The 27,943-nt window shown below is 38.5% G+C and overlaps 1 protein-coding gene across 1 annotated transcript in view; it reads right to left on the bottom strand.

Annotated features, from left to right (window-relative positions):
• arhgap39 (Rho GTPase activating protein 39) overlaps nucleotides 1-27,707 on the bottom strand; it is a 28,887-nt gene extending 1,180 nt beyond the window's left edge. The window contains exons 1-10 of the mRNA XM_060883334.1: nucleotides 27,508-27,707; nucleotides 12,132-12,518; nucleotides 8,865-10,026; nucleotides 6,271-6,435; nucleotides 5,692-6,091; nucleotides 5,473-5,546; nucleotides 4,105-4,304; nucleotides 3,278-3,369; nucleotides 1,947-2,116; nucleotides 1-304 (exon numbers count right to left, since the gene is read on the bottom strand). The exon at nucleotides 1-304 is cut by the window's left edge and continues 1,180 nt beyond it. Coding sequence (XP_060739317.1) covers nucleotides 110-304; nucleotides 1,947-2,116; nucleotides 3,278-3,369; nucleotides 4,105-4,304; nucleotides 5,473-5,546; nucleotides 5,692-6,091; nucleotides 6,271-6,435; nucleotides 8,865-10,026; nucleotides 12,132-12,518; nucleotides 27,508-27,518 — 2,856 coding nt within the window. The 5' untranslated portion in view covers nucleotides 27,519-27,707 and the 3' untranslated portion in view covers nucleotides 1-109. The remainder of the gene's footprint in view (nucleotides 305-1,946; nucleotides 2,117-3,277; nucleotides 3,370-4,104; nucleotides 4,305-5,472; nucleotides 5,547-5,691; nucleotides 6,092-6,270; nucleotides 6,436-8,864; nucleotides 10,027-12,131; nucleotides 12,519-27,507) is intronic.
• Between the last annotated feature and the right edge of the window lie 236 nt (nucleotides 27,708-27,943).

Here is a 27,943-nt window from a genome sequence, read left to right as displayed (position 1 = left end):
CGTCCATCAGATTTTAATTAATATGTAATCTTTATGTATCTGTGGTGCATGTGTATGCATGTGTGTATGCGTGTAGGTCTTTATGTATATGTGTGTGTAAGTGTGTGGACTATAGAATTTCATCCATGAAGCTAGTATCGAGGTGCTGAATGAGCACCCGGATAAAACTCATTTCTTTGCGGGTGTTCTCAAAAATGATGCGCGGGTCATCAGACAGACATCGCAGGCAGTTGGGAGCCATCACCATTGCCAAGTTACTCACGTCCATTTTAGTGATAGCCACGTTGGCAGGCTGAGCAAAAACCTGTATGTGAAAACAGAGAAAGCAGGTAGTAATGTATGAAAAAAGGCTTTCTATTTAAAACCGATCCAAACACCAGAGAAGTAAAAACAAATATCTAACTAAAACCTTCTTCTAATATGTTGATAGTTCCAGCAATCCTGGTTTACATTCATGGCTTTGTATAGAGTACCTAATACGAGTTTACGCTTCATTTACTGACAAACAACAACAGAAAAACAAGAACAGATGGTTTTTAAACATTAAGGTTTTTTCAGGAAGATCTCACAGCTGTCATGAATTTAAACACTGGTTAAAATTGGACTGTTTCAGCTGTATTTGAAAATACCGCTGAAGATTTAGAATATAAAACAACAAAACAAAACAAACCTACAATAATGTAGATGCAATAATGTTTTCTAAGGTCACAAAAAGCAAGAAAGCACAAACTGGAAAGACTGGTGTTTCTATCAAGCCAAGACTGAGAATAATTGATTTATATGTACTATATCATTAAATAGAAAAACTGTCCATAGTGTGTGAGTGCGTGAGTGAATGAGAGTGTGTGTGTGTGCCCTGCGATAGGTTGGCACTCCGTCCAGGGTGTATCCTGCCTTGATGCCCGATGACGCCTGAGATAGGCACAGGATCCACGTGACCCGAGGTAGTTCGGATAAGCGGTAGAAAATGAATGAATGAATGAATGTCATTAAATAAGGTTCAGGCTTAGAAGCTTTATTTTAGAGACTCTTTGTAAAGATGGGAATCATCATTAAGCATGAAATGAGCTAGCTAATTGAAAGTAACATTTTACCCGCGCATTTTAATTAAGCTACTGCTGATAAACTCACAGGCCGGTATTCTGGTCAGGCTCACAAGTGAATATATTACTTGATCTTCCTCACATTCAGTGCCTTTCAGAACCAGCACTATTTGTCATGCATCAAATAAGAACCTTCTAATAAATTTTCCTAAGAAGCTACCAGATCATCTCTGTATCATGATGCTCCCACTTTTGTACTTCACTGTAGTTAATTGCTTATTGTGTAATTGTTCTTCCTGCTGCTTTCAGGTTGTCCTGCAACTCAATATGTATCTCCTCAGAGGGTTTTCACACTGGCAGATAATAAAAATTAGTCGGAAACAGAGTGAAAAATTGGTAATGCCAAAGCTGCCGTGTGCACCCTGAAGTGGTAACAAACCTGAGACTGTTAGGTTGAACTGTGCCTGTGATTCCCTTTAACACAAATACAATGCGTAGTGAAACTGCACTTGTTATGGAAGTAAAGTAAAATGCACGTGCGTTTGAGTCGACGATGTCATTATTAGTTTCCGCAACACGTGTGTACCACGAGTGGCAGGGGAACGTTGTGGGACACAGAAGAGATGAGTGCCATATTAGGTATAATTGCACTAAAATAATAATAAAATTAAAAATATGCTGAGTCGACATTTTATACAACCGAGCAATTGTGGGTTAAGGGTCTTGCTCGGGTTCCCAGCAGTAGCAGCTTTGTGGACCTGTGATTCAAACTCACAACCTTCCGATTGGTAGACCAACACCTTAAACACTGACCTACCACAATCATACTGTTTTTGTATACAGTTATTTTGAAAACCTCTGCTGATTAACCCAGCAATAGAAACCCCTGACAGAAAGGCTGACCTGTAAGAAACGAATGAGGTAGCAGAGCACCAGTTTGTTGATGTGAGGAAGGTTATGGATGACGCTGACAGCAGCTTCAGGGCTGTCATAGTTAGAGATGCATTCTTCATAGTACTCGTGAGGAATTACTGGATCCTCCAACTCCCTGTACCACAGCTTCAACAATGATGCTAATGAAAAATAGAAAGGACAGCCATTAGTAACATTAATATTTAAAGCTTTTAGACCTCTTTAGCAAAAAGTAATTATTTAACTCTTAGTATCAGGGTGGTTAAATTTTCTCCTGTTCCTCTTAGTGAATCATCATCAATTCTTCAAACTTGTGAGTGTCAATACATTTTCAATTGGATTCAACTCAGGTCCTTGGGATGAGATTTTTCATTCTGACAAATCCATCTTCTCCACAGATTCAGTTTATTTTCTGCTGAAACATCTTCTGTGATGCACATTTACTTTGATGATGTTTGCCACCACAGTACAATGTGCAGAAAAGCAGATCCGTATCCCAATGCTCCCACCACCGTGTTTCAGTATGGGTATGGTGGTTTTTTCAGAGAACCCTACTTAACTGAATATGCTGACTTAAATTTGTTTCATCTCACTAAAGAACTGTTGCTTCTGCTGCTTTCGGGTCATCCTAAAATCCCTTTTTGTGTGACTTTCTTAAGTTCCTGAGTGCATGCTGTGCCCATGAATATCCTCAAAACCAATTGCACTGCTACAACTCGGAAACTTTGTCCCCTTAACTTAATCCACGATATTAAGCTTTTTTTTTCTATATTAAGATTTTTTTATAACGACACCAAATGATTTATAACAACAGGTATTTTTTCTTTGTGTCATGCAACTGTACAGTATATACACTTATACATTGTACATTTATCTCCAGTAAGAGAATAAATAGCTATAAAACAAATAATGTATTTAAATCAATGCTAGAAAATCCAACATTTCAAACTAAAGCCTTACTTTCTTCATGTTCTGTAGAGGTAAAGGGGGTTTGTTTCTTCTCTTCCTATAATGCACTAGGAGATTGAGCTATTTATATTCAGTGGGAAATGGAGCACTGCAATTGCCCAAGGCTAAAAGCGTTTGTGTGTGTGTCTGTCTCTGAGAGTGTTTGTGTTAGAAAGAGCATTGTGTCTGCAAAAGAGAAATATGTGTGTGTGTGCCAAACTCTTTGTATATTTTATTTGGTTGATAAATAGATGGTTATTTTCCTCATATGATGGATGCTGGTATATAATAGAACAAAAACAATGAATAACTGCTTTTTTTTGTGATAACCTGTTGATTTCTCACTAAACATTTGACAATATATCAGAATATACCCGGAATGTGCGGGTCCTCCAAGCCGGTTGGCACCTTCCACTGATCCACTTGCAACTTTAGCGCATTTACCTCGTCTATATCACCAGGCACCCTGCCAAATACACGTTCACAAACAAGTTGTAGCACATTCTAACATTTTATTCTAACATTTCTAACACTGACTTGTAGTCCAAGGAACAATGCAAAATTTTCCCATTTATTCATCTTGAGTAAAATCTTTGTCTTGCTCAGGGTTGAGCCTGACATGCAGCTGATATATTTTATTCCTGCTGTATTATTGTGAAACAAGAAAAAATAATTAGAAAAAAAAGCCATAGCAGTGAGTCTTTAAAGAAAGTAAAGACAAGATTTGAAATAAAACTTGATTACTTCTGTATTTAGGCTCATTAGGTACTGAATATATTTAGCCTAAAGCATGAGTGAAAAAAATGATTAAAAAAATAATAACAGGCATGAAAAATCTGCCAAGTTATTTCCTTCTATTTCCACAGTGTACCAAAGACAATTTAAAGGCATATGGTGGCCAAATATTGATTTGAATAATTTAAGTTATTTTATACTGTGTATATTTTCTCTCTGTATGTCATTTTTTTTTTTTTTTACAGATTTGTTTCCATACTTTAGCACATTTATTGCAGTATATGATATTAAACTTGAACAACGATTATTTCTCTGCCAATATTTATTGTTTATCAATGCTGTGTTGGTAATAAGAACTAGTGTAAATCATAAAAAGACTTTATAGTGGAAAAGAAATGTACAGATTGTGCTTTCATACATTAATTGCCCACTTTATCAATTATGTATTATGGTTTTACCATCTTACCTGAAGATACCCTCGGTTTGGTCTCCGTTTAAGCCTAATACTTCCTCTGACAGACGGGTCTGTACCCATGGCAGCTGTCGGTCAGGGTATCGCTCCTTCTGCATTGCCATCACTTCTTCCAGAGAAGAGCCAAACATTGAGAGGCTAAAGATGGCATTACGTGCGTAAGCTACCTCCTCAAGACAAGGCTTTTTTAAACCCTGGATTGGACAGACGGATGATAGATAGATCGATAGATCAATAGATAGATAGATAGATCGATAGATCGATAGATATTTAGTTTTTACACACACCTGGACTTGGACACACACCTAGAAACATATGTACGTAAAGGATCTAAAGAAATCAACATACATCATCTATATACAGTATATATACCATGTGTGGCTAAAGGTATATGGACATCTGACCATGGCCTCCATATGTGGTTCTTTCCCAGAGTGCTGCAAATGATCGTCTAGCATTATGATTTCCCTTAACTGGACCTAACAGGCCCAACCAGTTGCAGCATCACAATGGCCTTGCGCATGATATTAAGGTTTGCCAAGTAAGGCGTAAAGGAACTAAAGTGGCCTGAGCCACTACAACCATAACACCACTGGACATTGTTTAAGAATAATGTTTCAGTCAAACTCAAAAGGAAAGATAAAGGATAAATCTGGAAACAAGCTCTTCACAGGAGATGCTTTTATTTGAAAATATGGGAGTCAATGATGGAAAGCCAACCCAATGACATGATTTGCCATGCTTGTGGAAGAACTCGAAAGCCCTGACCTCTCTGTCGCTCACATTCAAAAGATCTTGGTGTGTGCTTGCAGTGTGAGGTGAGCCAGAAAGCTCAGTACATGATGCCCAGTGCTAGTTGTGGTGTGTTTCCAGAATCTTCTCTGTGAATGCCCTCTTTCAAGACTGACATTGAGAACTGCGCATCTAACCACCCCTCAACCCCGAAGAGCACCACTGGGATGAGAAAACTGATTGGACATGAGTTAAATGAGTGAACATAATTCCTCACAATCACACTCCAACATCTAGTAGATTCCCTTCCCTTAAGACTGACTGAGACCAAGAAGCATATATAAGTGTCACGGTCAGTACTCCACATACATTTGTCCATATAGTGTATATGTTTATATAAAACTCGCATTAATTTATAATTTGTAGGCTTGTTAAGATGTGTTTTGTCATATCTTGAACTCTACTGCCAAGCAGTTCAAAGTGGTGTCTTCCAGTTTCAAACGGAAATACGTCAACATATGGAATCATATCACAGATTTAAAGTTACTTTATGGGTCCTTTAACTCTTAAACACTATCAAGTGTACAGAAGTTGCAAAGGAAGAAAGTAAGAAGAATCGAAGGCACCAACCTTTTTCGCTCCAGTCAATGCAGCTTTCTGTAATTTGCGGTAGCAGTACTTCGCATAGCTGCTTACAGCCACTCCTGCATGCATACACATAAATACTGATCAGTATGGCAAAACTCAGACAACCGAATAAACAAATTTGATCAACAATCTTTTACAAGTTATAACAAAAAAGAAATTATCACTGGAAACACAGTTAGTAAAACTGTGTCTGGCTCATACCTTTAGTGTCGTTCAGTGGATCAATGTGTCTGTAAATGTAACCTTCCAGGTAGTTGTGGAAGCGTGGTGTAGGAGGAAAGAATGCCAGACAGATGGCCATGAGCTCCCAGCCCCTCTGTAAGCTGTCATAACGGAAGTTCTCTGTGGTCTGCCGGCACAACTGAATGTAGAGCTCGTCACGAAGGCCTTGGTTGCTCCAACCACTTACTGCAATCTCCAGAGCCACTGCCAGAGGCTCGCCTTTACCCTTTCGGTCCCCCATGTATGTCTGGATGTGCTTGAATAGCTCCACAGCCTCACGCTTGACTGTACGGTCCATTGTGTGGATCATAGGTTTTTTGATAGGCTCGCTGCTCCATGCTAGCATATTTGCAATAGATACCTTTCTTCTGAACAGACCCTGAGAGATAACATTTGGTAATCCGTCATCAATACAATGTTACCTTCCAAATAAGAAAGATCCTTATACAACCCAGCAGCTTTTATTTTTCATTTCAGGCACACCCTCTGTCTCTAAACATCTAAACATTATCTGTAAAATTTAAAAAAAGTATAATCACGTGTATGGAGTATAAGTACCTGTGTATGTTTACTGAAATGCTTAGATGCCCAGTTCTCAATGTCTGTCTCCGAAGAGGGCTTTCGAAGGGAAAATTCTGGAAACACACCACAACTAGCACTGGGCATCATGTTCCGAGCGTTGCGGCTCGCCTCAAACTGTGAGCATGCACCGAGATCTTCTGACTGTGAGAGACAGAGAGAGAGAGACAGAGAGAGAGAGAGAGAGAGAGAGAGAGAGAGAGAGAGAGAGAGAGAGAGAGAGAGAGAGAGAGAGAGATAACGCAGCTATAAACAGAATTATAAAGTAATAACAAGTTGTGTTTGAACCACAATGTGCACAGAGAAGAAAGACATCAGGAAAAGGAGAGAGAGAGAAAGAGAGAGAGAGAGAGCGAGAGAGAGAGAGAGGAGGCGGTGGAAAGGGAGCTCAACAAGAGACAGCCTCGGGGCTGAAGCAGGTCAGAGACTGAGTTTCTAAAATAAGTGATAAAAAAGAATTCTGGAGCAACGATTCCTCCCTCATCTCCTTAAAATTGAAAGTCTATGAAACAATGAAACCCTTCGTACTTTCTCCTACGACCACCAGAGTGCACCATCACTCGAATTCTCAGCAGCACTCACAATCTCTCAACTCTCACTCTCAAGCCCCTGTCTTCATGAAGTCTTTGCGTAGTTTCTGAAGTGCATTTCTGCATTTGTTTGTGCAACCTACTATTTTTTAATTTGCTTTGCCCTTTTTAATTCTTAAATATTTGTTTATTATTTGGAATTAAATAGTCAGTCTAACCCTTCAAGGGTGTCTGCTCCTTCTGGCAGAGTCATTACTGAAGTTTTTTTTTTGCATTATTATGTCCCTGGATCGAGCAAGGGCGCTTTGGTGAGTTCACACGTGGCAAGTGCTACAGCGAGGAAACATTTACAGTCATCGTCCTCAACAGAACGATCATGTTCTGTTAGGTATCAATCATCTGACTCATCATCTATCATCCGCTTAACCTCTGATATAATTTATCAGTTGCTCATGAGTTGCTAATTTATGAGTTGCTCAGTTATAATTCCAAATCGTCTGTATATGACTGTAGAAGGGACATTATTTTCACATTAATCACACTCTCCGGTATTTATAATAATTTATAATCACACTCTCTGGTGTCACCCAACTGAGAATGGGTTCCCTTTCGAGTCTGGTTCCTCTCAAGGTTTCTTCCTCATACCATCTGTAGGGAGCTTGTCCTTGCCACAGTCACCTCAAGCTTGTGCATTATGGATAAGGAGGGAAAAATAAAATACATTTACATAAAAATGTCATGTTTCTGTACAGCTGCTTTGAGACAATGTCCATCGTTATAAGCGCTATAGAAATAAAATTGATATAAGAGCTGATATAATCTGCATTTGGAACTTGATATTGATTTTTGGTTTAAAAATGAATTAGAACATAATTCATTTATGGCTCAACAATAATAATAATAATAATAAAAATAATAATAACAATAACAATAACAACAATAATAATAACAATAATAATAATAATAATAATAATAATAATAATAATAATAATAATAATAATATGCTTATAAAAATATTTTTTTATATAAAGTTTATAACAAATTTCATAAGTGATTAGCATGTTGTGACATGCTAGGTCATTTCTCAGAGACCAAAAAATGTAAAAACAAAACAACAGTGAAAAAAATGATAAATTCAATGATAAAGTCATGTCCCTGTTTGAACCATGATTATTAAAAACAAGTATTCATTTAAATTTATTTTAACTATATGTTGGTCTCCTCATAATATATGAAATACTGTCTGATCTTATAAAAGTATACATAACCTCTGTGTTACATAATTGAAAAATTTCTGTTGGCTTATTTGCCATTTCATATTTCCTTTCCGTTTCTTTTTGCTCTTCCTCAGTTTTAATTAGCCTGCTAACTGATTCGATCATATCAGTAGGCAGGAACGCATGAAAAGAAAATGAACAAATATCTGTTTTTTAACAAAAAGCTAACAGCAGTCAAGACTGTAGTAAGTGTAGAAACAGAAGTTTATAACAGCTTTGTGTGTGTGTGTGTGTGTTTGTGTATGAGAGTATTAGAACTATACAACTTCTCTGAAAATAAATGTAAAAAAACTGTATGAATGTAATCAGATTTACTTTCTAAATCATTATCTAAAGATGTGATTACTGCTGCAAGACTCAAGTACTGACTGTAGACAGGATTAATTGTCTGTGTGTGTGTGTGTGTGTGTGTGTGTGTGTGTGTGTGTGTGTGTGTGTGAAAGCATAAAAGAGAAAAACGCTGGAGGGAACACTGGAATGTCAGATAGCTCTAAAATGAAAAGACACTAATGAATGCCTGGCATGACAAACAGTGCCTTGAAATGTGCCTCTGATTTTCCACAGCGCTTCCAGTCTAGGGTCTGGTCTATAGAGTGTGTATTGTGTGTGTATTTATTGTATATTTGTCATACAAATAAAATATGAAATAGAAAAAAAATGTCAGTAGCAATAGATGTCATGATGTGTAATGTAACCGTATTTGTGGGAAAGAAAACAAAACTGTTACAAGAGAATGAGTTTTCATGTGCTTATATGTGAGTTATACCTGTGAGGGATGCAGGTAAGGCTCGGGTGATGCCAGGTTGGTTTGTACAGACAGACTCTTCTCTAACAGCGTTTGAGGAAATGCAAGTCTGTCTAACGTAGTACGTTTCCAGTGGCTGTCCTGTTGGGCTAGAGCTTCATCTTCGCTGAATGCCCGTACCACAGGCCCTGGCAGTGGCAAAGGTGTCGCGCCATCACTTTCATAACCATCCTTAGTACCACCTCCCAAGGCACCACCTCCACGCTGTTGCATGAGCTGCTGGGCTTCCCAGGCGAGTCGTGCTTGTGTGTGTACTCCTACTCCCACCCCAAAACTCTCTCCTTCCCCTCCAGGCAAGGAAGGCTTGCGATTTTTACGTTTCCGATTACCTCCACCACCATCATGGCTATGCTGGAGAGTAAAAGAGCCACCATAACACATTCCAGCAGGAAGACCACCCTGGGCAGCTTTCCCGTAGCTTAAAAAACGATCTGTTGTCCGAAACCTGGGAGAAGACCCTGACTGTTCTACATACACAAGCTGCTTGACATACTCCCGCCCTGCTGCGCTGTACTCCCGCCCACCTGAGCTATAATCACGCCCACCTGAGCTGTAGTCCCTTCCACTAGAGCTATAGTCCCGCCCTGCAGAACTATAATCCCGCCCACTAAAACCGTAGTCCCGCTCTGCTTGGTTGGAGATCTTCTCAGGTGTGGACCCTCTTTGTCTGGTCAACACCAGCTGGCCATAAGGAGACGGACTCTGTTTAGGAGAATGGTAAAGGCCAGGCTTGCGCGCTGGTGACCTATCTGAGGCATAAAGACCAGGATCACAATGCATATCAGTGGGTGGTTCTTCATAAATGGGAGGGGACTGATATTCAGAAGGAGGCTCCTCGTAGAGCGGGGGTTCATAAGCGTAGCGTGGCGAAGGAGGCTGAGAGTCACCTGAACAACGCCTCTGAGTTCCACCAAAATCGGCTCTCTTCATAAAAGGAGATTGTGATTGCCGACGGTCAGGCAAACCGTGAGGAGTGGTTTCCGCTTCAGGAAGAGTGTTACTAGATGAGCGTCTGGAGCGCGGGGAAGAGCTAGAATAACCGTTGCCCTGTGACAGGTAACTGGGCTCCCTGTCAGATACTTTAATCAACATCCTGTCCTTGCTCGTTGTCCCCCATCTGAAACTGATGAACAAGTAGAGACAAAGTTTTACATTACAATTACATCATTTTATCCTTATAACACAATAAATGGTTAAAAACATATGGACACCTGAACATCACAAAAGTTGGATGTCACACTTCTGGCCATACAGTGTAGCAATCACGGAATATTCTAGATACACAAGCTGCCTTGTTACTTAGGTCAAGAATATATATATATATATATATATATATATATATATATATATATATATATATATATATATATATATATATATAGCATATAAACGCAATTCATTATACATTGAAATGTAGATTATTAGATAGCTAGGAACTCTCGGTATGGATGATATAAAGGCCCCAGTTCACCCTCATATACAGTACTGGAATTTACACTAAACACCTTCATTTATACAAGTATATAGGTGTTAAGTACAGGAAAAAATCAGCAGTAAGTTATCCTAGATACTGTATAAGCACTACAAAGTCAACAAGTATACAAGCTTTGAAAAAGTCTGAAATACAATCAACTGAATTGTAACAAGGCCCGGTTCATATCTGTGTCCTTTGCAATAAGTTTTTTTGCATAATGTAGGCAAAAATATAAACAATTATCAGAACTGTTTATATTTATATTTTTATTTTAACAGAAAGTTATACAATTAAAATGACTTTTAAAGCACTGATCATGGCCATTATGCTGAAGCTTTATTCATAAATACAGCAAAAATGCAAATCTATTATTTAATATAAATAAAATACTGAAAGAAAATTAGGATTAAACCAAACCGAGCAAAACGGTGGCTGGCCTGTTGTGGGTTGATAGTAATTTGTGTGATGACATTTGCACTTCTCTGAGCTGCTGGACTGTCAAATAAATCCACGCATCCAGGTCAGAGCTTCACAGCAGCTCTTGTATACGAATGCATCAATTACTCAACCGCAGAACTAACAAGCTTATAAAGACACACGGCATAATTAACAGTTACAAATGACAAACCCGTATATGTGAAATCATTTAATCATTTAACTGCAAATGAAACATTTTAAAGGTTGGTAAAATGTTCATTTTCACTAATCAGTGCGGTCTATATGCGAAATATGCAAATGTTCGTTTTACGATCGAATTTTAACCATATGCAACTTTGATGAATCAGGGTCATTGTCTATACAAATCCAAGAGTTCTTGCCAGGGATTAAAGTGTATAGAGCAGGCCTTTGCCTCTTGGTATTAAAGTAAAGCAGTGAAACAGTAGTCTAAAATCAATTCAGCACTTTCTTACAGCCTGAGAACTCCCCATGACCAGACCTGCTGACACAGCCAAGACTGTGTCAGAGTGTGTAAGAACGTGTGTGTGTGTGTGTCTGTCTGTCTGTGCTTCATTTAGAAGTTGGGCAGCTCATCTCTCATGCACTCTCTCTCCCTTTCTAATTCCATTTTTTTCTCAAGAAAGAAACTCGTAGAAAGGGACCACTGTTACTCTTTGGTCATAAATAATTCATGGTATCTGAGCTGCTAATCAATTTACACATTCTCTCTCCCTCACTCTCACTCTATCCTTCACCCACAATCAGCAACTCCCCCTCTTTCGTTTCCCTGAATCTTTATATAAGCGTTGAACCGAAGTGAATTTTAAACATCTTAAATTATAATATATATACTGTATATATATTAAATACAATAATATAATGGGTTTAAAATTCACTTCGCATCAATCTATCTATCTATCTATCTATCTATCTATCTATCTATCTATCTATCTATCTATCTACACACAGATAAGATGACAGATAGATAGATAGATAGATAGATAGATAGATAGATAGATAGATAGATAGATAGATAGATAGAATCTGACCAATTATACACTCGAGTGATGAGCAATGGTCTGATTCAAAATTCAAAGACAGCGTTGCCATATTTTTCTTTCCAGTGCTTCTGAAGACAAAGTGATAGTAGGCCTTGTCTATAGTAGAGATGGAGATGGTATCAGATCTAGTACTTGGGAAATGTCTCATTTTCTGTAGATTCAGCCAAAAGAAGTATTTCTAATAATTGAGTTTTTGATTTTTAGATTAAAAAAAAAAAGCTGCTGTTCTGTTTTATTTCTCTCTCTCTCTCTCACCTCTCTCCTTCCTCTCGGGGAGCTGTTTTATCCTCCTGCTCTTGTGAAGACGTGGTGCTGACAGCACTGCGAGCAGGGCTGCTGTCAGCCGATCCACTGATAACCGAAGCAACAGGAAGCGGCGTGTCTGTGTTCTGCTTAAGAGTCTGGAGTTTGGCGAGGGGAATGATGTCGCATCCTTCTGGGCGATGCCAGACAGTGCGTTGGGTGGAGGCATTGTAATAGTAAAAGCGCGAGGTGTTCGAGTCGAACAGTTCCCACCACTGGTCTGGGCCGCTGCGTTTGATGTTCACACCAGCTGGTGCGTCCCACACACACTCGCCCGTCAGCAGGTTGGCATACATGCGCTCCCGTGTGCGAGGCTCGATGATCTCCACCCATTCCAACCTGAACACAGCAAATCAAAAGCCGTGAAAAGCATATACTGCATATAAAAAAGTCATGATTGTTCAAGTCAAGAAAAGTAAAGGGAGTCAGAAATATGATGATGTGATGCAGTCTTGCTGTAGAACCATTTAAATGCATAATAAAACAAAACTAGTGAATCTAGTATATCTATATATCCTCAATTTACATTTCATCCATTACTAATTATTTATTCATATCAATCCCTAAATCTCTCAATACAATTTGTACCAACACCGGCTAATCTGAGCATTAAAAGAAATTCTGGGAAAGCTTCCAAGCCAGACAGAGGGTAATTTAATCCTGCTGAATGTCTGAAGTGTAATAGAGAGCTGGATCATGTCAGATTTCCTCTCTATATACTCAATATGTAAAGCAGTGAATGCATGTAGAATATAGTCTGTTCTCAATCAATATATTGTGACCTAGTGACAGGAAAATACAATTAGAGTATTTAAAAAAAACGATAATGAATACTTATGCCTCTGACATGCCTCTGAATCTATATTTCATTAAAAAACAAGATCATGTTTTCAAATGATTTAAAAATGGAACACCATTGAAATGAATGCAATATTTCATGCTCTGGTTTCACATCCTACAGCTTGTACAGCTGATGAATTAGTTTAGATTACTGTGGATAGAACCATTTGAAGACAATCACACCGTCTTTGAACTGCCGTTGTGTCGGTCAGCTTTGTTCTTCATCGGTGAGTTTGAAGACTTCATCAGGAATGAATTAGTGTTAAGTCTGTAATGAACTCAGAAATAACGCTGACCTGTTAGTTCCTCAGGATCTCTTACACAATTCCACTCGAATATAAACTGTTATTTACATTGACATTATTTCCTGTCCAGTGTCACCCAAATGTGGATGAGGTTCACTTCTGAGTCTGGTTCCTCTCAAGGTTTCTCCCTCATATCATCTCAGGGAGTTTTTCCTCACCACCGTCACCTCAGGTGTGATTATTTGGGATAAATGTTAGAGATAAATAGTAACGTAATTGTAAAGCTGCTTTGAGACAACTTCGACTGTTAAAAGTGAAATAAAAATAAACTGAATTGAATTGATGAATGACTTTTATCTGAATCTAGATCAAATTTATCTTGCTCTTTAATACACTTACAATTATTTCTGTAACTGACTCCTGCACTGACTCCTGTGCTCCAACTGCAGGCTCAGCATCATGACTGCTATCAAACAGTAGTCATCTCAGTACATAAATTGAACTGCGGAGTTTTCCATCTTATTTATTTCCATTTCTGTTAAAACTTGAGATTGACTCATCGGTCATATCATCTTTATTGAGAGATCGAAGATTATATGGTTTTAATCCATTTTTTTACTCAATTCATTCAGAAGCTGGACTTAAGAGGCTGCATAGCAAAATCTGCTGTTGGTCCTGCTTATTATATTAATGTCCACATGATTGACCTCAAATCAATATAATAAACAATATTAAAGGCAGTAAAGCATTTTTTTTCTCCTCCATTCCCTTTTCAAAATATAATACAGCATTTGAGGTGAAGTGGCAACTTGTAATTTGATCGGCAGAAACCACCAAAAACATCCTCTTGACCTGTCAACTTGGATTAGTCTTCTCAACTACTGTTTTCTTCCCTGTTTATGTATATAAAATATAAAATGTTAAATCAAAATGTGAACCGTGTAAATTTCTTCTTTCAAACAAGCTAAAACAGTGTTGGAGTTCATATACAACAGACACATTGTTAAATCTACAACAATGACCATACTAACTGCTTTGAGAAGCTAATTGCTAATGTAACCTGGCTAAGTTTGTGATAACTCTATACACTTCTTGCTGCTGCTGTGCTGCAAGTTCACACTAAACTCTTGTATAAATGTTAACTACAGAAGGAGAGAGCCACCAGCCAGTCTGTATCTACAGTATAAAAGTGCAGTTAAATTGACAGAGAGCTAAACAAGAGACACCCTTTCATGGAGGCGGCCATGTTTTTTTTTTTCACTTTCCCATTATTAAATCATGCAAATTGCCTATAATACTTTTAGGCAGTACATGTATGTCCAAAATACATAATCCAGATTCATGAAATAGTCATTGAAACTTTGTTGACATTTCTAAATATTATACTACTATTTTTTTTTAGCAAAATCTGGAAAAGAAAATTGGGAACAGAAAACTCAAAACCCAAGAACCAGTAGATAATGGGAATCCCAGTGTCACTAATTTCTATCCTCTTCCCAAAATTCACAAAGAAGCCAACCTGGTATAATCTCATTACACTAAATATGCTTATTCATGTCTAAGAAAAATAATATACCGTGACATTTAAAACCATTATAACAGGAACTAACTTATCTTGAGGATGTTCAATAACATTAAATGTAAGTACAATCTATAAAAAGTCCAACATATCATTTGTTAATAAATTAATGTTTGCCGCCTAAATTCGGACCCAACCCTGAATAACACTAACTACATTAGCTTAGCAAATCATATCGCTTGTTTTACGTTACCATTCATCATTACCATTTTGTTTACCATTAAGGCAACATAAGTTTGACCAGGAAGTTGCATGTTTAAGTCCCAGCACTGCCAAGCTGTCACTGGGCCCTAGAGCAAAATCCTTAATCCTCTCTTCTCCGTATCATGGCTGACCTTTATCCCTGACCCAACCTCTGAGACGAGCTGAAATATGCAAAGAATAGAATTTTACAGTGCTGCAGTATATATGTGACAAATAAAGGCATCTTCTCACCACTTTAAAGAACCATAAAAGGCCTATTGAAAGCCAAAAGTTTTGCACACAAACAAATCACAAAAATATGTATCTTAATTGATTAGTTTACTGCTGTAATATATCCTCTAATATATACATTATTTATCATTTCAGGCTGTATTAATGTATGCAGGATTATTTATTAAATAAATTATATTTCATTGATAAAAAATAAATTTATCTGTGTAGATAACCAAAACATACTTTGCCTATGTCAGTTGGTTAAGACTTTGTTGGACATTACAGGAACAGATTCAGTGCTGTTTGTCTCACCAGATGACACTTTAAAATAGGAATCGCAGAGATTTGCAAATTTCCAGAAAAAAAGTACTGACACTCTTGTTTCTAAACACTATCTGTATAAACCATGACTGAGAGAACCAGTTAAAGCAATGCTTTAAATAACATCCTTCACTTAAAGGTATATAATGATAGCTAAATCCCAAAGCAGCTAATGATGCTAACAATGATAACACTGGATGTGCTGGTCAACTTAAAAGCTCATGAGAACTCATTACATCAGAATGAGCCTAATTGATTCTCTATATAGCATTATAACTTAGCTTTTAACCAGTTTAATGTAGCTAATAGGCTAGATAGAATGGCTAATAGTCAAACGTAGAGGCTAAAATGCTAAAGCTATCATCCAGCCTGCACACAGTTCTCTGATGCCTGTGTATTTGAGTGCAATTTGATTAGATGTTAAGCCTCTTTGGATAAAAGAAAGATAATGGTTATAGATCACCTAATGCAATAAATCAACACCTACTGAGGGGTTGAGGCTTATAAAAGACCTATCAAAGAAACCGAAAGCTTAGCTGATAAAAACTAGCATATATATATATATATATATATATTCAATGTTTGAATGAGGAACGCTCTGAAACAACATTCGATTAATGCTAGCTAGCTTCATCTACTCTTGAGATCATTTTTTAAGTATTCTTTCCAAATAAACAACAAACATTTTCTCGATATAAACTAATTAAGAAAGTAAGCCAATGACGTTATGATAATGCCCTTGATAACAGCCCTTGCTAATACTAATACCTGCAAGCAGAGTTCTGTCTATATGGATGGTAATGTGATAAAATAAAAATTATTTTATTTGTGATTTGTTTCTGCTATCAATTATATTATTCTATGAATCAGATCAACAGAAGAATGGGGGTTGATTGATTACGATCCTATGGCTAATCCCCAACCCATGGTCTCTATTACTATATGTTAAATATGACTCTTTGGTATCTATGTTTAAATATTTCCATGTATAAGGTTGATGTGTGGGTTGAAGCAGGTTGTACTGAAGGCTATCTGTGCAATAAAAAACCTGGAGAGAGATGGGGTGTTGGGTTCTGATAGCCGATTAAGTGAAGATATAATATATAACGTATAAAGCAATGGTGAGTTAATGGATGCTAATGGGCAAGAGGGACTGGGTGAAACTTTACAGTCTGGCGTAAAATTCTTCTGAAGTCTGATTGTCTGCCAGGTCCGGGCATGTGAACGAGCTGTTAGGGGAAGGATGGGATCCTATCCAAGGGATGGATAGGTCTCTGATGCTTGATAGGCCACTGTCTGGCAAAAATGTGGATCATGCACAAGTTAGTGTTGGCTTGTGGATTTTATATGAGCACAAATATCCAAAAATTTTAAATTCAGCTGTAATATTATTTACCTCTTTTGAGTGACCAGTATATTTTTTAAATGTCACTATTTGACAAATATAAGTTGTGCAACAGTGTGCTCACTTACAGTACCCACCTTGCTTGCACAGATGTATTATTGCACCTAGTGGTAATAAATGGGAACTGCAACAAGCACTAATATAAGCTCACTGAGGCAGGGTTCATGCTGCCCCAGAAACTGTTGGAAAAGCAGCGGAGAGATAATTATGACAGGGTTAAAAGAGTTTAGAAATACACCACTTATGCCAAGATTTTTTTTTCATAACAAACACTGGAAATAAATCAAATACATTAGAGCAAAAATATAAAGTGTTAGTGCAGGCAGTGTTTCCATAGAACCGTGTATAGAACTATTTCTCTTGTAAGAGGAAAAGATGCCTTATTGTTTAAATAATGTCTGTACATATCAGAAGTAAGAAATACTTCCCCAAAGAAGAAAAAGAAAAAAAAATTACTCCACTTTTTCTATCATTTCCATTTCTTTTTTTGGTTGTTTCATGTTTTTTTTTTTTGTGGTTTTTGAGATGTTTGAAACGGGCTGAACATCATCCTGATAATTGATATTACCTCCATGAACCTTCATTACCATGAACAAAGGTATGTCTAAAACCACTTGAGACAACAGATCATGGAATATATTATAACATAAGTTCCCTATAGATAAGCTTCATTTTGTTTGAAGTTATATCATTATTATTGATTATTACTGAAACATGAAAATCTATGGACATGGCACGAACGCTATTAAGTGACAAACACTGAATGCTGGTTAGAATATATCATCTGTGAATTTTTTTTAGGTTATCATTGCTGATCGTTTAAAAGTGAATCACTGCAACCAGCAGCAGCTGAAATCGCCTGTCTGTGACCTCCTTAGTGTAGTGTTTATCAGGAGAGGACTTAAATGGTCGCCAAGAGGGTGCCAATGCCAATGAAGACATGAGCTGGCAGCTTGTCAGCGACCTTGTCAGTGTGATTCTTTTTTGTAGATACCGATTTCGCAAGGAACAGGAGTAGACCTTGGTGTACCAGATAGATCACAAGTTTTAATTTTTTCCCCTAGTGTTTAGTGGTGTGTCATGTCATTTGTTGTGATCTGTGCATGTCTTGTATACAGAGGTGTAGCTATAGGGTTGATTTTATGTTTTAGCTCCCTCATGAAATATTTTCCAGGTTAAAATGCTTATTCCTGGATGGTTAAAATAACACACAGCACATATGAACAGTAAAACAGTGTCATTTAAAATGGTATTATATGAACATTTTAGAGCAGTTCCTACTCATTCAATTATAATTACGAGAAAGTGTGTTCATATCTATGGTAAGTAACTTTATTAACCAATCAGGATGATGCATTTATTTCTGTTTCTTTTTGAAAGCCAGATCACTATACTTCACGGTTTCCTCCCCCGGTCCAAAGACATAAATGGTAGGTTGATTGGCATCTCTGGAAAATTGTCCCTAGTGTGTGATTGTGTGAGTGAATGAGTGTGTGTGTGTGTGCCCTGCGATGGGTTGGCACTCCATCCAGGGTGTATCCTGCCTTGATGCCCGATGACGCCTGAGATAGGCACAGGCTCCCCGTGACCCGGGGTAGTTCGGATAAGCGGTAGAAGATGAATGAATGAATGAATGAATGAAACTGACATAAAGCTACTTCAACGTTATTAACATGACGATTGTGACAATACGAACCAGGCTAAAATTAAATCCTACCACTAGGATATATGAATGTCTTACAGAAGACGCTTTGACAGAATTCTAGACTTCAAGGTCTTTGTGTGTTGGATATAAACTCCTGGGCCCCCGATGAAGCCCTTAACCCTCAATTGCTCAGCTGTATAAACTGAGATATATGTAAGTCGCTCTGGATAAGGGTGTCTGCCAAATGCCGTAAATATAATGTAAATTTCTATTCATTTCATTTAGACCACATTTCTGAATATTTTAATACTTCTTTAATATTGTTAATAAATCTTGTATAACTATGATTATTTATATTTTCTTTTCTTTTACAACACCTCCACCGAACACCATCTCGTTTGCCAATTCCGCCCACTAGCTAGCTCTCTTCTAACACACAGCAGCTGAACATGCTCAGAAATATATGTTAACTCCATTCTCCTGCTGTGTCATATTCGAATTTTGGAAATTTGTATGAGCTCTGTTAGGTCAAACTTTATATCCTGTCCTAACTTAAGCCTCAAAAATAAGTCTAGCTTCACAGTGACTGACAGGAGACTCAGCCAATCAAAAGAGAGATCACATGCCAGAGTGTGAACAAAGCAAACTGGAGAAAGAGAAAAACAGAGAGAGGGGAAAAAAAGGATTCAGGATTGATGGATTTAAGGCAAAAAAAAAATCACTGGTTGTTGATCTTTACATTTTGTGAGCGATGATATTCGATATATCGAAATCGTTCTCATTTACCGAATAAAAAAATCTAATAAATGCAACAAATTGAAATAGTATGAATAGCTATGTACATAATTCACGCTAAACCAGCAACGACAATAACAGACGGCCGACGATATACGTTAAAACAGCGAAGATGAAACAATTAAAGTACACAAAAATAAATAAATAAAAATAACACAAGGAAGCAAAAAAGCATCCCCAAGGAACGTTGTGCGTGGGCAGAAGCGTGGGAAGGTGTAAAATGGAGTCGCCAAGAGAGACGAATGTGTTACTCAGCAATCCCAAGGGATTAAAAGAATAAAAGAATTAATTAATGCTCACATTTACTGGCCCAATTAGGCTACGCTAATCTTTCTAAGCAATTAAATGTGTCACCAGCTAAAAATAGGATTGCATTGCAATTTCCTGGGTGAAGGGATGAACCTGTGTGTGTGTGTGTGTGTGTGAGGAAACGTAAGTTTTTTCCTCTCAGATTAATTTAAACATTCATTACAAAAAAAGAAGCAATTTAAGCAAGTCTGAGTTTAATCAAAGTCAACACACGCCACTTTCGTTCCATTTCTGAGCATCAAACATTTGCTAGATGAAGCAACTAAGCTTGCTTAAAACATAAAAGCTTACTATTTACGCCCTGTTTCGACTCTGTATCACACACACACACAAAAAAACAATATCTAAAGATCTATTGCGTGGCAGATGTGACAAATGTTCATGATGTCTGGCTCCAATATGGCATTCCAGAGACATTCAAGACCTAAAAATGGTGACCATCTGCTTCATGCATGTGTCCAAAAATCCAACTGTGCAACTTGGAATGTCTGCCACACTTCAAATAGCCACATCGCATCATATCGGTGAGAATGTGATGATTACATTCGAGATTCTTTTAACATATAGCATGCTTTTAAAGCACCTTTAGCACATTCAGGATTGCCAGTCCGTGCGTATTTACCACCTCCTACTCTCCCGTGCTGGGGTATAAGAATTAAGTTGTAAAATCCTTGGCTTGTTGCACAGATCTGAGGCTAAGCTCGGTGTGTGAACTGCTCAAAGGAACAGAAAACGGATCGAGTTATGGAGATATGTAGCAGTTGCCGGTATCAGTAATCGTACAGAAATTGAGGCGTGTAACGTGTGTGTATCATCTGCAACATGATGTCGACTGTCAGAATTCCTTGTATCGCAACTGCTTTCTTGCTCTGATTAAATGTGTCATATTAAAAAAAAAAAAGACTTACAACAGATATTTAAATGATTTTAAAAAATGAGCACACGACTTGTTATGAATCCTGATAAAAATCTATTCAGTACACAGACTGAAGAGTGTGTAATGTGCATAGCAGGTGTTTCAAGTGTTGCTGCACAAAGAGGAAGCCAAGTGTGAAGCTTTGTTTGTTTCCCAGTGTGCTAACTCCTACACATTTTTTTTTAATAATACAGATACGGTACTCTAAACACCGAGACAAATGTGTGTATGATTCATGCATCTGATCTCTTTCTGCCGTAAAATGTTTAAGAATAGATCTGTGTGTATGACATTAACATTGTGTCTGACTGTGATAATGATGATTATTAGCCAAGCTGCCACTCTTGGGCCCTTGAGCAATGCCCTTAAACCTTTGTGCTCCATGGCTGACCCTGTGCTTTGACTCCTCATTGTGCTGTAATGTATACATGACAAATAAAGGCTATATCATAAATACACGTACACACATACATGTGGTTCTTCCTCAAGTTTAACATATATAATTATATAGAATGTCTTTCTGTGCTGTAGCATTAAAATATACCTTCAGTGGGCAAATCTGATTCGCATGACAATGCACCTGTGCACAAATCAAGCGCTATAAAGACAAGTTGGAAATGGAGGAACTTCCTGCACAGATCTCTGACCTCATCCTGATTGAACACCCTTAAGATGAACTGGACCCTTCGTACCTCACACTAATGCTCTTGTACTGTATAACGGAATGATAAAACACAAATCTTGTGGAAATCCTTCTCAGAATAGTGCAAGTGATTATAAGGGCAACGTGGGGACTAAGGTGTGCACACATTTATAGTGTATAATACACTCAACGGGGGGGCACTGTGGCTTAGTGGTTAGCACGTTCACCTCACACCTCAAGGGTCGGGGTTCGATTCCCGCCTCCGCCTTGTGTGTGTTCAGTTTGCATGTTCTCCCCGTGCCTCGGGGGTTTCCTCCGGGTACTCCGGTTTCCTCCCCCGGTCCAAAGACATGCATGGTAGGTTGATTGGCATCTCTGGAAAATTGTCCGTAGTGTGTGATTGCGTGTGTGAATGAGAGTGTGTGTGTGTGTGTGTGCCCTGCGATGAACCCCAGACCTTATATGGGTTTAAATATGTTAAATACCTCCTGAAATCAACTTCACATACACAAACATACTTTGTATTAATCCATAAGTTCACATATTGCGAATTATTTATCTTGTTTTTTGTAATTAAGGATACTTTTGCCACTTTTCTCCGTTGGAGGTTTCATCGTCATTATCATCATCATCATCATCATCAGCATCGCACAAATTATCTGGGACTAAAAAAATCTTTAAAAACATTTCTCCCACATCATAATGCCAGTAGCAACAGACAAAGCATGACAGGGGAAATAATGCAGACTCTTTATAAATCCTCCTGTGATGCTTCAATCTCGCAACGGGGAGCGAAGAAAACTGCAGACTTGATTTCTCATCTCTGCGAATAAAAACGTAAACTCCTTTTCAGTGATTGCCCTGTAGGCTGGTATTAAAGCTGCACTGGCATCACTGACACAGCTGATCGAAGACCTAACTCGTTTTGTCACGCATCCACCCGAGAGAGTTACTGGGCTACTCCACAATGTACCACTTTTACTGAGACTGTTACATTCGTTCAAGCGCACACTGAAGCCGTGACCTGATAATAGCGCAGATTTACACTCTGCAAAACCAGAAGCAAAAGCACTGAGAAGAAAATATTTTAAATATATTCTTAGATTTCTTATTTCTTATTTCTAAGATTACAATAAGCTAAATATTATTCAACTTTCTACATTAATTTTGAATAAATTCAAGCTCATTGTAAGCATTTATTTTTAGAAAGAATCATAATGGCGTGCTAATTGAATAAGAAAATTTAACGCTCGACATTAGTCTTAGATTTGGTTTATCTTAAAGCCTACGTAGACATATTCGACTATATTCCGCTGATATTTGCGCTCGTTATCAGTTTTGCAGGCAGGATTGTTATTTTAATCCCACTTACACCCACTCACAAAGGAATTGTCTGCTTCTACAGACACTCTTGACCAATCCCACCCACTCCTGCAGTATTCTGTACCACCCATAATCATAAACCACAATGACCCTGACCAGGATAAAAAGCAGTAACAGTAACATATTCATGCTAATAAACATATCACAAGCGTGGGTTGCCCGTTCCACAAAGAAAAACGGAGCTAGCATTATTATACCTGTTATTGTGCTTACATTTTGCTTTTGCTCTCCCACACAAATAGATCGATGTGCATGTAACACCAGCAGGCCCTCATCCTAAATGAGTATGTTAATAAAGACATGAATCACCCTCCATCAGTGTGTGACCTGTGACTCAGGCCAGCTTTGCACTCATTGCTGCCAATGAAATTCACCACACTAGGAAAAAGGCATCCTTTTAACAGTATCCTAGCAACCACGGTCGGTGCAAATCCATGACCCTACGTCTGTAGCGCTACACACACACACACCCACTCACACACACTATCCATAAAACGATGAGGATTTCGTCCTTCTCCTCTTAGTCTACATGAGCGTCTCCCCTCCTCTACACTCTAACACTCTCTATTTCTATTCCATGTCTTTCCTGTCTTTTATACCTTCCAAATCTTTTCTCTCCTTCTCACTTTAACCTAGCCGGCAGTTTTCATCCCAAAGGTGCCGGCTTCAAACAGTGACTAAAACATCACAGAACCTGCATAGCGCTCAGTCTACAGTATGTGACCGGACTGCGGATGTAAAGAATGTAAAATGTGAGGGTTTTATCTCTGAATGATCACCTGCTCTCTCAGGTTAGATTTTTTTTTCCTGGATTCTGTTCTTACGGTTCTTACACTCAGCTATAAAAGGGTACAAGAGGACATTATGCTGTTAGATTAACACCTAGATGCCTGGAAATAGCTAAGAAATAGAGTCTGTCGGATCTGGTTAATTATATGCTGTAGCGAGTTCTGCAAAGCAGCAATCTACACAGTTTCATTCATTCAAAAGACGTCATTTCTTCCAGTTCAAAACAGATGAAGATTTTAAACCCAGTCTGCAGGCTAATAACCTAAAAACATAACATGCAGGCTAATAACCTAAAACACTGTCAGCTAAAATATAAACTATTATGTCTTTTTTTCTTTTTCTGTAAATTCGTGGAAAATGGGGATAAAGCCTATAATTGCAGAAAGCCTTTGCTTTTCTAAACAGATATGTATGGAATAGACGCTACACAGATTACCCATCCTACTTAAGCATTTCTCAATGCAAAAGGAATTACAGCTCTATAAATATTTAAGTGTTATTGACCTTCCGAATAGTAAGCAATACACACCGATAATCATGTGTTGCTAAACATCTGAGCTAATACACTCCACAACTGTATCTGTAATGACAGTCAAGGATTTGGAAAATCACCAAAATCACTCTTTATAATTACTCAGTCTTTCAGACTTTATAAATTGCCTTCAGCTATGTAAATTGTGTCAAACACATTTAAAATCCTTTACATATATAATACTGCAACCCAGAGCCAAGGTTACTACAGTACGAGTTGCTTAGATTCTGTTCTGCAGGAAACATTTGTCATTTGTAATATTAACTGTTCACACGTAATCCAGTGTATTTGTGTTATATATTAGATTTAACAAGCAAAGTCACAGATATGACTATACAGATATGAGTTAATCTGATGAGATATTAAATTAAACAAGAAACAAACAAAAAAATGCAAGCAAATGATTGGTTAAAGCCTACTAGAATCAAATGAAGTGTAAAACTAACTAGTTCCACTGTAATTTATCACATAGTCTTTAGTGGAACGAAGATAGAAAATAGGTTTTGACTTACATACACTGTATCCATTGTATCTGCAGTTAAGTCATGCATACAGACATAATAACGATACTCCAAAATGTGTTGTGAATGTTAATTGTTTATGCTGCTATATCTTACTTTAACAGACGGAACTGAATAACATTAAACCCAAAGGTGTCGACTGTGCAGAAGTCAATCTTTTATTATACTATTATTATTATTAGTATTATTATTATTATTCATTCATTCATTTTCTACCGCTTATGAACTATCTCGGGTCACGGGAAGCCTCAGGCGTCATCGGGCATCAAGGCAGGATACACCCTGGACGGAGTGCCAACCCAACGCAGGGCACACACACACACACACACACACACACACTCATTCACTCACACAATCACACACTAAGGGCAATTTTTCCAGAGATGCCAATCAACCTACTATGCATGTCTTTGGACCGGGGGAGGAAACCGGAGTACCCGGAGGAAACCCCCCGAGGCACAGGGAGAACATGCAAACTCCACACACACAAGGCGGAGGCGGGAATCGAACCCCCAACCCTGGAGGTGTGAGGCGAACATGCTAACCACTAAACCACTGTGCCCCCTTATTATTATTATTATTATTATTATTATTATGGCAAAGGAGAATTGCTGACTAAACAATGCAGTGCAACATTTATGAGAGGTGCTCCTTCTTAAACCGCATTTATGTATTACTAATAGAACTAGACACATGAAAGGGCTCCCTTCTGACACCAGGCCTTGTAGCTTTACAGCCTGGACCAGTATCCAAATACCCTGACAGGAAAATGGAAGGATTTTACACCACACACGGGAATGTAAACCCTTTAAAGAATGACACAGATTTCATCCACATTTCCAGGCAGACATTTTAGTAGCTGCCATGTTCCATGACCTGCAAATACATCAAAACAGTTATCAATTCTAGCCTACTGAGTGCTAAGCGTTAACTCTGGTTAGACTAACTGTCATGTCTTTCTAATGGTGAGGCTTAAATGACATCTGTTGCTCTACCGTGTTATTTCTAAAGTCACATTTCCGAACCCAGGTTTTTAACCATACAGGTTTGTGTGGCCTATTTAAATATAACCGGGTTAAAGATTCCAATAAATCATTGTCTTTTTAAGGTTAAAGTAGGTATGGTGGATTTTATCTACTTTGGGATGAATGGTCAGAGCTAAACGTGATTCCACAGCTCTAGCTAGACATAACGGCTCTGTCTGGAGCACTCTTTTACAATTGACTAGCCTGTCATGTGATTAGATTTGCAATCTGACCCAGGTAGGATACGTTGTGGTTAGAAAAAAAAAACTCCATTTGGCTTTATGGTATAGTATGATATCTCATGAGATAGTATAATACAGTAAGTTAGGGAACAGTATGGTATGGTATGGTATGGTATGGTATGGTTGGGTAGGGTAGGGTATGGTATGGTATGGTATGGTATAGTATGGTAGGGTATGGTAAGGAAGGGTAGGGTATGGTATGGTATGGTATGGTATGGTATAGTATGGTAGGGTATGGTATGGTATGGTATGGTATGGTATGGTATGGTATGGTATGGTATGGTAAGGTATGACATGGTAAGGTATGGTAGGGTATGGCATGGCATGTCATGGTATGGTATGGTATGGTATGGTATGGTAGGGTAGGGTATGGTATGGTATGGTATGGTATGGAATGGTATGGTATGGAATGGTATGGTAGGGTATGGTATGGTATGGTAGGGTAGGGTATGGTATGGTATGGTAGGGTATGGTATGGTATGGTATGGTATGGAATGGTATGGTAGGGTATGGTATGGTGACACACAGCAAATTAGGTAACTGATCCACCCATGCAGCTGCTACAATCCATACATACACACCCATGGTCTGCTCAACCTCAGCAGATGTTAGCCACCTGCTGACATGATTGCAGTGAAGAATTTGTGCCTTTCATATCCTACACACCATATCATATCATATCATTCATTCATTCATTCATCTTCTACCGCTTATCTGAACTACCTCGGGTCACGGGGAGCCTGTGCCTATCTCAGGCGTCATTGGGCATCAAGGCAGGATACACCCTGGACGGAGTGCCAACCCATCGCAGGGCACATATCATATCAGTAACACTAAAACAATGACCCCAAGACCAAGATTAATTCAGAGAAGGAAGGAAAGAAGGAAGGAAGGAAAGAAGGGAGGGAGGAAGGAAAAATCAACTCTCCTATTTAATGCAATGCATTTGATATTATCTTTACATGATCACAGTGAACACATACAAATCCCAGCTCTATCTGGTGACTGATCAGTCCACCCAGTTTAAACCATTTTATATTTTCCGTAACATAACAGCATTGTATCCTTCTAAACTCTAACTATATTATGAGCACATGACTGCATGATGATTGTATGATGGCGTGCCGCAGGTTGTCTCCATCTCCAACGGAGAGCGCGCGCGCTCGCGTAAATCTGATGCTTTCCTTTCCTGTCCACGTCTCTGTCCCTGTCTCGCGCCCTGGGTCGGTAAAACGCTCAAATGCATTGATCGAGGCCACGTTTTGACTATTATCATTTATCCAATAAACAATGAAGCTCATGTCCGGATATCCTTGAGCTGTGCCTAGTGCCTATATGGGTGTGGAAGGATGTACATCGGTCGAGAGAGAGAGAGAGAGAGAGAGAGAGAGAGAGAGAGAGAGAGAGAGAGAGAGCATCATGATGTTTAGAACGAACGGATGCGTGATGTGATGTGCGGTGCCATAGTCTGATCCCCACCCACCGCGTGCACTTAATTACTGCCCTCAGATATGATGAGGATGTCACTGCTGCGGTGGAGAGGCGTCTCATCCAGGGTGTAGGCTATTCCCGATTCCCTCACTGAGATGAAGATGGACGGATGAATGAATATGACACTGCTAGACAACGACATGAGCATCAGCACCCTTATCGCAGTCCTTAATCTAAATCTGTGGCATTACATGCATGAGCGGGTGCAGAATGCGGCATTAGATATTTACCTCTCCGCCATGGTCCCCTTCCTTTTCCTTGCGCCGGTTATAATCCAAAGAAGGTAATCCACAGAACGTCAGTCATGGTGCTAAAGGGGCTCCGTCACCGCAGTACAGATATCTGGAGCACGCGCTGTATCTCCCCGCGTCTCCGTCACCATCGACAACCTGACGTCATCTTGCGCTCTTGTACATGGTGGATGGCCGGCGCGTTGCCATGGCACCAGTGCAACGCCGGTCTTTATGCACAAAAGCATGTTATTATTACTAGGAGTATTTTGTGTCTTATTATATTTTGCAGATTTGTAGTTTGGGGGTATTTATTTAAAGGTACAAAAGGCATGAATAAAATCTTAGTAGTAAAATATCGTGGAAAAATATGGAGAATATGTTAATAAAATAACAATTTAACCTAGATGCACAAGTGTATAAACATAACATAACA

The sequence above is a fragment of the Tachysurus vachellii genome, chromosome 12 (assembly GCF_030014155.1).
Source record: "Tachysurus vachellii isolate PV-2020 chromosome 12, HZAU_Pvac_v1, whole genome shotgun sequence".
NCBI lineage: Eukaryota > Metazoa > Chordata > Actinopteri > Siluriformes > Bagridae > Tachysurus > Tachysurus vachellii.
Note: the sequence above shows the minus strand (reverse complement) of the source record. Positions and strands in the feature narration are given on the sequence as shown.